The sequence below is a fragment of the Thermobia domestica genome, chromosome 16 (genome assembly GCF_964235325.1).
Source record: "Thermobia domestica chromosome 16, izTheDome1.hap1.1, whole genome shotgun sequence".
In the NCBI taxonomy this organism is placed as follows: Eukaryota; Metazoa; Arthropoda; class Insecta; order Zygentoma; family Lepismatidae; genus Thermobia; species Thermobia domestica.
In genome coordinates this window covers 75,473,427-75,485,642 of record NC_137469.1, presented here as the reverse complement: position 1 = coordinate 75,485,642, position 12,216 = coordinate 75,473,427, and the positions used below count along the sequence as shown (strand labels likewise).

The 12,216-nt window shown below is 36.1% G+C and overlaps 1 protein-coding gene across 10 annotated transcripts in view; it reads left to right on the top strand.

The window, feature by feature from the left end:
* LOC145673174 (uncharacterized) overlaps positions 1 to 12,216 on the top strand; it is a 159,242-nt gene that overhangs the window by 118,774 nt on the left and 28,252 nt on the right. For all 10 annotated transcript variants that reach the window (XM_081742626.1, XM_081742623.1, XM_081742622.1 and 7 more), the window contains 3 exons: positions 1,416 to 1,509; positions 6,652 to 6,724; positions 11,977 to 12,107. In XM_081742626.1, the coding sequence (XP_081598752.1) occupies positions 1,416 to 1,509; positions 6,652 to 6,724; positions 11,977 to 12,107 (298 nt within the window). The remainder of the gene's footprint in view (positions 1 to 1,415; positions 1,510 to 6,651; positions 6,725 to 11,976; positions 12,108 to 12,216) is intronic.

Below are 12,216 nucleotides of genomic sequence, written 5' to 3'. Positions count from 1 at the left end.
ACTACAACTAGTTTCATTATTGGATTTGCATAGTTTGAAAGTCTACCGTAGTTTCACAATGTGAAACGAGACTTACTTATTAATGTCTTGGCTTTAGCTCTTAAGAAGATATACACCCTAAAGCATCCGAAATTAATATTATAAAATTACTCATAAAAGTCATTAGAGATAAAGTCAGGGTCGATTACTTGAATCTAATTGGAGCCAACCTGATTAAGAATATAACGAAACGTGAGACCGTTAAAACCTCATCAGCGTTATTTTCGTGACGTTCATTACGTATCACCATCACTGTGGAAGTTTCATGATGACCCATTTCTACCAGTTTTGTGTAATGTGACTCCTACAGAGTATCTGTTTCTTTCAATGTCGTGTTCTTTAAAGTCTGTCACTTTTCTAACCAGACATAGTCTGAGAGTCAAATATGTAAAGAATGGTGGCACAACCTGCAACATACAACACTGCAATTAATAATTACTTTCGGTGAACAAACATCATGTTAGTGGATTTTCTCGGAATTCTCCTTTTCTCCCACTTTATTCATTCCACCATTATCATCCATGTTATCACCGTCTCCCATAGCCTCGTACTTAACCGTGGGACGCCAGAATGTTCCACGTAATAATTAGATTTCAGATTTCCAGTAAAATGCTTATTTCTTTCCACACTTCTAAAGGTATGCAGAAATGTTGTACTTCATAGTACACACCCTGATAAGCAATTTTATCCATAGTTGATGGTGCTAAAAGTCACATTACAATTGTATATTGCACTCTTATGCACATCAGTTTCTATCAGTGATTTCATATTTTCCGTCATATGTGAAGACCACAGCACGTGAATTCTCTAAGTGGGGTAGGCATTTTGTCTTTCCATGCCGACATGGGACGTGGAAAGAACATTTTCAGTGCATAAATCATTTTTCAGTGACAGACACAGGAGCTTCACAAGAAAATCTTAGGATGACCTTAATATAAGTTAGAATTTCACTAAAGCAGTTATTTAATTTGTGATTTTTTTGTGCTTATTTTAGTGTTCATTTTTTCAAATTTATCTTGCATGTTTGAATGCTTATTTTATTGTTTGGCTATGCTTATAAATCCTGGCTCAAATAATAATAATAATCACTTTCCATTACATATTCAAATTTTCCTTTGCGCGTTTAAACTGCTGCCACTGTCAGTAAAGTAGTGTTGATATTTTGGTCACGTAGATACATAGTACACTTTGATTACAATGATCAGCCTTCTATGATTTCCGAATGACGTATCTTGCCACAGAAATTTTCAAGTGATCTAAATATTTGCTTAAAAAATAGCCGTTTTAAGATTGCATTCAAAACATCTGGGATTTATTTTCTGTTCAGTTGTTTATTTATTTATTTATTTATTTTTCATCATTTGTCCTCTTTTTAGATCTGATAGTGAAAAAAGCAGCACGAGATCTGATGATGAGGAGAGCAGCACGATGATAGTACAAATGGGTGAAGAAGAACTTAAAGAGGTCGAGGTAAATTTCTTCAAAGTAAAATTGATTTTTATTAAAGTTGAATATTTTAAGACATAATATACAATTGGGAGATCTAAACGCGCATATGCAATGTATAAGATTGGTATGGTGGGATTGATGAGTATGCTAATGAATGAAACTAGAAAACAGTACACGTGTTAGAAAGTGTTACAAGGGAGTTATGATGCGAACTTAGCTAATAAGATGTCAAAATTTCGATCTACAGTAAAACAAGATATAGATACAGATAGATCAATGACTAACTTCGGATGTGAACCTACTAAAGAAAAAAAGGTTATAATAATAATAATAATAATAATAATAATAATAATAATAATAATAATAATAATAATAATAATAATAATAATAATAATAATAATAATAATAATGGTTACTACACAACAACAACTACTACTACTACTACTATATTATTATTATTATTATTATTATTATTATTATTATTATTATTATTATTATTATTATTATTATTATTATTATTATTATTATTATTATTATAGAGACAGCGAGATTGTATATGTGTATTTAGGCATTTTCTGAGTGCGACTGCCCTTTCCTTCCCCTTCGTTGTGATGGGGTAGCATACTTCAAATCGTGACTTTTAATACTTCTTCTTTCTGGAGAAAGGGGGAGAGGCAGAAAATGATACCATTGCACGGGGCGGCAAATTTCATAGGGCCGACCCAGATTCCGTTAGAGAGGATGAAGGTGCAAATATACCCCAGATTTGTCTCTAAACAAACCACAGATGTTCAGTTATGTTTAGATCCGGAGATGGGTGGGTCTCAAGAGAAAAGTGTTCAACTTCATCCTAATGTTTCTCAAACTACACTACACTACACTACCTGTGTGCACATTGTCATCCTGAATATAGCATCATTGTTTGGAAATAACATTTGGACCATAGGATGCACATGATCCCTTAAAATTACGACATAATTACAGGTAGTGATGCTACCAGTAAACATCAGTATATTATCCGTTAAAAACTAGGATATTGCTGCCTACAGCATAACGGAGCTACCGCAGAGTTTACGGTTGGGTGGAGACACTGAGGATCATACACCTCTTTCGGCGGCCGTCACACATAAACACGACTCGTGGGTTGAAATAAGGTGAATGATGGTCATCCGACCATATCATATATTTCCAGTCATCAGCGGTCCACATTCCATGTTCAGAGGACCATTGTCGTCGGATGGCCCCTTATAAGCAGTTTCACCCATGTAATCCGACCCTGTATGTCTACGTCATGTAACACACTGCGGACTGTGATTATCGATATAGGCTGTGGGAGAGGCTGCTTGAGTTCCTCTATCACTTGACCAATCTCGTGAAGGTTCTGAGTGACAATCCGCTTTAATGCTCGGAGGGACTTTTCATTGAGAATTTGCTTCCGATCATTGTTCTTCGCCGATGTGGTTTTGTCGTGAGTTGTGTAGCCCGTCATCACCTTAGACACTATCCCTCGCGAGACATACAACACACTTGACTCTTTTGTCACGCTCATACCATAATACTGAGTACCAATAATTTTCCCTCTGATAATCGGAGGCTTCTATTTTACACTATCGCTATCTGCTCAATTTATTGCACACTGTTCTACTACTCACGTAGTACGCACACCACCACCAAGAACCAAATACTGCGGTCTCCGCCTGACCGTTGTCAACACAGAGGTCTAAAGTATTTCTAACTCGAGGTGTTTCCATTGATAATTTTGCGTATATATGTTTAACGAACAATTACCTCAGCATAATTTACCTTGAGCAGTAGAAACTAACAGTGCAGAGATTTTGCTGTTGACAACTACGTAGGACGTTTGGTTTTCAACTATGCTGTTAGATAGTTTTGTAAAATGTGTGATTAGTTGAAGTGATGTAGGAGCATACCATTTTTCATAAACCGAAGTATACGAATACGAGTTTTCAACATTCCATCTGTAAAATTACATGTGTAATAAAAAAAAAAAAAAAAAAAAAAAAAAAAAAAAAAAAAGACATTTCGTGCATCACCCTGTATATACAGGGTGGACAATTTATCTTGATCATTCGCTATAATGGAGAAATCAAAATAGGGAGAAAAGCAAAACTTTGCACGAAGCAACTATAAGGAAGGGGACATCTTTGCATGTAGTAACCAGAAACACTCAACAAAAAGTGTTCCCAACCCAATACAATGTATTTTTTCAAACGACACTACACCAGGTTATTACATATTTCAAATCAATATGTGGAATGAAAACTTAAAACACGTTACTGTTCAGTGTTGAAAACTAAGGATGGTTGTTTCAGGATTGCAGTTACAGACATGTAGAAGTGCATCATTGAAATAGGAAAAAGAATTTATTGACTAATTGTTTGTGGTGAAAGTGTGTGAAGTGATTGTGAACAGTTTCATAACACATTTGATACAAATATTGTCAAAGGGAGGGAAATATATCCCTCCCTTTCATAATAAATTCTGTAACAGCAATCGTGAAACAAAGGAATGAAAATAACATGCATCAATGTAGTAGATATAAATTTAGAACCATCCATACTGACTAACAAGAATAATGACTTCTATTGAGTAATGTTCGGAAACGTAGTACCTCTCTAAATAACTCGAAATGTGGATGATTGTGTAAATTCAAACGAATACATCAAGAAACAACTGAAGTTGAATATAAATTCCTTTGATGCTGCTGGTAAATAGCTACAGGCAAAAGGTTACCGATCTGAGCCCAGATATTCATGTGGTCAATATCTTGCAATGTTCGGTTTATGTTAAATTTTGAATCGGATCCCATTTAATGCCCAAAATACAACTTTGTGGTGTTTTAGTACACATATGAGACTACAGTCTGGACAATTTCGAACAAATTCAGGTGCGAAATTCAAAATTGAAATATTAATTTGAATTTTTGAAGTACTATTTTTTATTGCACAGGTTTTTTCAATATAGTAAAACATGTAGAGCAATCCTTAAGCTTTCCAATGATGTTTGTTCCATGTCTTTAGTACACATATTAACCATTTTATGACAAATTTTAATAATCACTGTAACCGAAAAAATGCCCTTTTTTGAAATTTTTAAACACCCTGTATGGGGTCACTTTCAGGAGGAGAGGGATAATATTTAGGAATTTTCATATTCCACTGTAATAAAGCTGTGCACCAATTGTTACAAATATCTGAGATCGTCAGGTCAGATTTTGACATTTTATTGGTTGATTTTACATGGAATGTCTCGTTGGCAGCACTGTTGGGTGTTTCTGGTTAATATATGCAAAGATGTTCCCCCTCCTTATAGTTGCGTCGTGCAAAGTTTCGCTTTTCTCTCTATTTTGGTTTTTTCGTTGTAGCGGAAGATCCAAGTTAAATTGTCCACCTTGTATATATGTATATAACGTTTAACACGTTTCTTATTATTTTAAATGAGAAATCAATATACCAAGTTTCGTGTATCTAACCTTCAGACGAGACAAGATATGAACATTTTAATATATTAATTGCTATCCTATTTCCCCTCTTTCTCGTTGAATTTCCGAACATTCTTCGTTAAATCCTAGGGATTGTCAGAATTTAAAGTTTCTAGCTTAACCAGTTTGACCTAGGCGTTGATCAGACAGTCATTCTCACTCAGAACTTCTTTCATGTAGAGAGATTTACTAAACGAGTTGGAAAAATTTTCGAGACGAGATCAGATAATCTTTATTTCAAGAACCAAAACAGACGAGACGACCTTTCTACAAAATTTACAAGACGGCAGGAGAAAACATTATGTCTCGTCTTGTAGACAACACTAGGTTTACGCTACTTCAGGCTTGCTATCAAACTCACACTCACGAACATCATTAGGCTTTGGCTCGAAATTTATTCAGACTCTACCTTTGGCTTGGTATCCACAAGTACGTTTCAAACTCATACAGGTTCGCACCGAATTATAAAGCTCCTTCCCAATTGAGTTCAAGAACCGCCTCGCGAGTGTGGATATGTGTTTCCAAGTCACTAACAAAAGAAAATGGAAAAATAATACAAAGCAGTATCTAAGAGAGATGTAATCAGTCATGATGAATTGAGTGAACAAAGGATAAAATTCACTGGCGACTTGTGTTTCTACAGGGCTAAACTGTGGCTCCTTGTAACTTGTCAAATATTGCAGAAATCGTATGATTAGTTTGCTTCTTGGAAGAAAGAAAGCGTTATGTGTCAAATACGCGAATAACGGTATATTTCTGAATGTAAGATGAGTTTTTTTCCTTTCCTTTATAATATTTTATCTAGAAGTATGGGGTGGTCTTGCTTGCTTTTGCGATATATGATGTGGGATTGAGGAGACGATCTTCTGTGAGAAAAAATGTCAAAATCTGACTTCGGCAGTGATACTGAAGGTTCAGTGAACGCTTCCAGTGAGAAAGGCTAAAAGAAGTGTGTATCTAATTGTGGGAAGGTATGGAATGACGCTTGATGGTCACGGACTTGTAAGGTATAGAAATAGTGGCATTTACCCATATCATTATGTTGCTAAGTGATACACTCCAATCGGTTAGTTTGTGTAATGACAGCAAATGAAGATGAATTGAGTTGAATTTAGATGAATATGGAATTATTGGAATCCTAGTGTGTTTTCTCAGTTATGTGGAATAATGATAGGTAATGGATATGTTTGTTTGATATAGAAACACGAAGATAAAGGAAATGCAAATATAATGTGGATGTAGTATAGTAATAAATGGATTTAGTGAAATGGAGTTAATAGTATTTATAATTGAGTATAAGTATCAGTCTATCAAACAGTATTTGCATACAGACAGTTGCAAAGTGATTTCGACAAATAAAAAACGTAAAAAATAAAAGTGCAGATTAAGTTTAAGAGGTTCACGATCGAATACACGTAAGAACCTAACCTAACTGGTTTTCAACACTGCTTTGATTTTTAGTGTCGTTCTATTATAAATTCTGAAAATATACCCATTATATGCTTAGATTTGGTTTTACAATCCTTTGTTGAAAAAATTGGAAGTCATGTTGGATTCAGAAATATACGGCATACTTTTATTTATTTATTTATAATGTAAAAACATAAGTTCTGTGGGTGAATACTTTCTTTCTTTTTATTTATTTATTTATTTACTTTTAGTCAACATCTCCTGATGGAAATCAAAATGAGGAAGATAATATTCTTGGGAAATCTACCGAAGATGCAGTTCCAGGTGAGTTATCCATTATTAATTTGTTGCATACACATATTATAAGCCACGTGTGGGTTAATTCGTTACAGTTTGTGAAGTGTCATAATTTATTATGCATAATCAACTTCTGCGGTGTGTAATTTATAAATTTACGTAACAATCAGTCGTTTTCTTGCTTTTTTGCTTATTCCAATTATTGTGCACAAGTAATTTATTCTTTCATGAGGAAAATGCGCACAGAATTCGTAGGCTTTGGATAGGTCAATATAATGGAAAATCAGGTAAAATAGTAGCTTAGAAAATACAGAATTGAATTAGAACAGAATAAAACTCGTCGGAGAGGGCTGCGATGGTTCAGTGGTAAGAATACTCACCTCTAATGCGTTGGATTCCTGGTTCGATTCAGCCCGCACCGCGTAAACTTGTGTTGGCCAAAGACGTGTTCGTGGATTTTCTCAAAGTTCTCCCGTTTCCTCCCTCCCTCTTCATTCCATTGTTGTCTTCGAATACCATCATCACCATTTCCCTTAGCTTTAATTGTGAGACATTAAACGGAAAAAAAAAAGAGGGGCTTGTGTTTCTGCGGTGATTGACCTGCGGGTTACTTGTATACCGCAAAGTAGTAGTTTTGTTATTTATACGTTGATAATATTATGTGCTCTTTCGTGGCAAAATAATGTTAAGTATGCTTTTCATGCACGGGTCTCAAATTTGAACCAGTGTGGGGAATTTGCTTTGCATGCTGAGTACTAGTTTGGATCCTGTTTGAAGTACAAGCAATGGGTCCTGTATCTTGAAGCCCCGATGAAAAGCCACTTGGGAAGGGGGCGGGTCACTTCTATGGTTATTTGACCCTTTTTCGTAGTATGGCTGTAGAAAGAGAATACTTTTCAGAAACTGTTATAAAAGTATCGTAATTATTGCTTATCTCGTATGTCCTCTAACTTTAACATGAAGAAACATTTGAAATTCAAGAACTCCTTCCTGGCTAAGCGATTAGCGTACGCGCCTGTGACTTGGGAAACCCGGGTTCGATTCTTGGCAGAAGTCATATGGTTCTGATTTCACGTTAATTAGTAGGTCTTATATAGCCTTACTGTTGAACGGGTCGTTAAAGTCAAATCAACTTAAATTCGAAGAGTGAAGAAATGTGACTGGGCCCGAGATCAAAGCTGGATATCCGGCTAATCATAGTCTACTAAGTTCGTCGCTAGACAAATTGTACAATTTTACTTCCGATTTGTCACTTAAACACATTGACTTTACCATAACTACTGTAGTGCTTGGACAACCCAGTGTTCACATTGACAACAATTATTAGAACTTCCCATGGTGTTGTGGGTATCGCGCGCGTCTTTAGTGCATGGAGTCTCAGATTCGATTCCCCATGGAAGAGCATCGAAATTTGAACGCATTACAGTGGTTCAGATTTTGCCTTAAACTGTAAGTCCACATCTCATAACCTCGATGCTTATAGGGTTCCTTAAACTCCTATCCAACTAACAACTTATGACAATCGAATTAGATACTATGAGGGAAATGGTGGAAACAACCGATTTTTTCGTGAAACATCTTTATTGGCGTAAAATTTATTAATTCTAAGAATGAAAACATGATGATTGCCTGGAATGGAACTTAGGTCTTTAGTAATCATATCTGTGTGGTAATCACTACGCTACCCTCTGCATCATCAGAATAACTCTACATTTTCACTCCTTGGCGCAACAGATACTTATAGCAACACCATATGGACTACATTCACGAGTAAAAATGGATACATAGCTTACATAGTCTTTTGTCAATAACATCCGAACAAATAGACCAATTGGCTGTATAATTTGGTATTTAGCGTCCTCTTCAGTACCGAGACTGTATCAAAGATTGACTTCCAGCTTTATGTGGAATCCAAACCACATGAGGAGCTCCCTTCGGGAATCAAACCTGCAAGGCGCGTACACCAACCATATAAGTACGAGAGAGTTCTAAATAGGCGAATTGAAATGTAGCAGTGCGCTCCCAGCTCGCGGCAAGTGAAGTTTGCGGTGGACAAACACCGTGTGTATGGGTTTCCTCGGGGTTCCCTTGTTTCCTTCCACCATCTCATTCATTTCTCATCATCACGGTCTCCTTTAGCCTACCCGGCATAACCGTGGAACGTAGAACTCAAAGAATGCATTTCCCATCTCCACTGTCATATCTTTACTGAAACCAGAAGTGATAGAATTCTACTACCACTTCGGGTTTCGATATTGCGAATCTATCACACCATACAAACCAAACTCCATCATGTGATATATGCTTGACTCCGCTTCATGTTTTCTACTCCTTTTATTTTTAGTTTTGTATACGAGGGGTGTTGGAAAAGTCATGTCTATGGCAGGCTAACAAAAAAAAAAAAAAAAAAAAAAAAAACAATGAGTTGAAAAAAGAAAAAAACATTTTACAGTGTAATCACCTTCCAGTTCTACACATCGTCGTCATTTTGTTCCAAGTGATTCAATGCCTTCAACATAAAAAGATTTTTCCTTGGAGGCAAAGTACTGAATCACAGCATCCATTATCTGCTTATCGCTTGAAAATCGCTGGCCCCTGAGGTATATTTTCAAATGACGAAACAGATAATAATCACTTGGGGCTAGGTCAGGACTGTAGGGTGGGTGGGAAAGATGAGTCATTCCCTGTTCTGTGATAGCAGCCTGCGCAAGATGGGATGTGTGTGTGTAGACGCGTTGTCATGAAGAAGTAAAATTTGAGATTTGCACCTTTGCGTCGTTTATTCTGAACAGCTCAGCGTAAATCTTCAAGTGTTTTTTTTTTTTGTAAGTAGTCCCTCTGATAGTATGTTCCTTTGGTATATCTTCAAGCAAAAGAATTCCTTCCCTGTCCCAGAAAACAGTTATCATAACCTTTCCAGCCGATTTCTTTGTCTCGAATCTTTTTGTAGTTGGTAACCCCTGACGTTTCTACTGCATGGACTCTTGTTTAGATTCTGGGTCATAGCAGTGAGTCCATGTTTCATCCCCTATCACTACATGCTGGTAGAAGTAGTTATCTGCTTCCATTAAATCCAAATTTTCCTGACACATTTGCACCCGACTTTGCTTTTGAAAAACGTTCACATTGTGAGGAACCCATCTTGAACAGATTTTTGTGAGCCGAAGGTGTTGGTGTAAAATATCCCAAACACTATGAATATCAATCCTTACTTCCTCCGCTATTTCTTTAATCTTTTTTCGTCGATCGGACATTATCAATTTTTGTACAATTCCCACAACTTCAGGTAAAGTTGCTGTTTTTGGTAGATCAATCCTAGGTTCGTCTTCAATGTTTGTTTTACCACACTTAAATGAGCTTACCCATCGTGTTACCTGTCGATGCATCATCACCATACACTTCCAAGTTCTGATGAATTTCATTAACACTGACGCCCTTACGAAAAAAAAAAAACACGAATCATATGTCTCTGTTCTTAATTAGTGTTTTCTGTGTTTTGCTCAACTTGTGCACTTGTGGGGGCTCTGGTGACCCGATCACTTGACATTTTCCCTTGAAATCTTGTCCATCTTCTTAAATATGCTTGCCCATTATGGCCAGGTTGCTTGCATTCACCTAAAAAAGAAAATACAGATAATTAGACATGACTTTCCCAACACTCCTCGTATAAGTAATGAATTACGTATCAGAAAATAGTGAAAAAATAAAATCAACTTTAATCACTATGAGTGCCTTCGCTAAAATGTTTCATCTAATAGGAAGGGGCAAAATAAAATAACAGAAAGAAAAGAAGGATGCACTGGTGGAATGCATCATGATAAGAAATGTCAAAGTAGGCATAATAAATAAATAAATATTAAAAAAAACTGTAATACAGCAGTATCAAGTCTCTACTCCGTGATCAGCCATACGTTCTATCACACTTGAAGTCGGTGCTCACCAATTCATATAAATGTTGGGATATAAAATCAGTTGGTTCCTCCAATTATCGTACGGAAGAAATGTTTGTTTTATACTTATGTAAAATATCAGAGAAAAAACTGAATTGAAAAGTAAAAATACGAAATAATAATAACTGGTTGCAATCTTGACGTATACACCACATAAAGAAGTTTAGTTTCTATGGTGTTATATATTTTTAAATAATATTAAAACCGGAAGTGGTAGTGAATTTTTACCACTTCTGATTTTAGTAGAAATTAGAGTGAATATGGAATAGATTCTTTGGACTCTTTAATCGATTGCAGAATCTCTTCTCGGTACCTATTACCGTTTTTACTCTATACTGATCAATGTTTAAACAGAAAGTGGTTGATTTCTGCCGCTTCTGGTTTGAATAGAGACTTAAGAGAAAATATGATATCTACAGTTAGAACGCTAAAACGATTAAAAAAAAACGGGCCGCGGTGGCTCAGTGGTAGAGCGTTCACCTCTGGTGCATGGGGTCCCTGGTTCGATCCCAGCTCGCGCCAAGAGAATTTTGTGGTGGACAACCACTGTGTGCGTGGGTTTTCTCATGGTACTCCCGTTTCCTCCCACTTTCTTCATTCCACTATTTCATTCATTTCGCATCATCATCGTCTCCTTTTGCCTAACCGGCATAATCGTGGGACGTAAAACTTAAAAAAATTCATTTCATTTTGATTAAAAAAAAAAAACAGCTTTTTGTTATCTCATAAATTTTGCTCTATGTAGATCAACATTAAAACTGGCGTGGGAGATCCGGGTTCAATTCCCGGCGGGAGCTCATGTGGTTCGGATTCCACGTTAATCAGTAGGTCCCGTCTCATATAGCTTTGCTGCTGAAAAGAACGTTAAACTCAAATTCAACTCAACTCAAAATTGAAACTAGAAGTTCTAGTGGATTTCTATCACTTCTATTTTAGGAGAGAGTTATGGATGGAGATGGAATATATTCTTAGGACGCTCAATTTATTGCAGAAAACCGTTTCGTGCTATTTATTACCGTTTCTGCTCTATAGAGATCAACATAAAAACCGGAAGTGGTTGATTTTTACCACTTCCGTTTGAATATCACCTCCAAACACGAACTTGATTCCTAACTTCTGGCACACTGTATCAGGGTCAAAATTGATAGTGAACCGTCAAGTGGTTCTTGAGGTATTTTGTCTCTCAGATGGACTCATGGACTTAGTTTTGAAGCAATTATAAAGGAGAGTATTTGATTCTGGTGGACAACTCTTAAAATTTTTAATATCAAAATTGAAGTGCTAATATTCAGTATTTGAGTTATTAATGCTTTATTTTCTTTCTTCCAGTCAAGGAAGGTAAGAAGGTGAAAGACCTGCAACAAGAAGTACAGGACGTAACTTATGAGATGAATAATGATAATTCGTCATCATCAACAAGTTCTCTAGTTAACACAGAGATTAAGTCATCTCATTTAAAGGTGGGTTCAAGTAAGCGTGATTTCGCGTAATTTCACCATATATTATCAAAATACGCGTCAGTTTAATTACTTAGGAACCGTTTTGATTTTATTTTACATAGGTGAATAT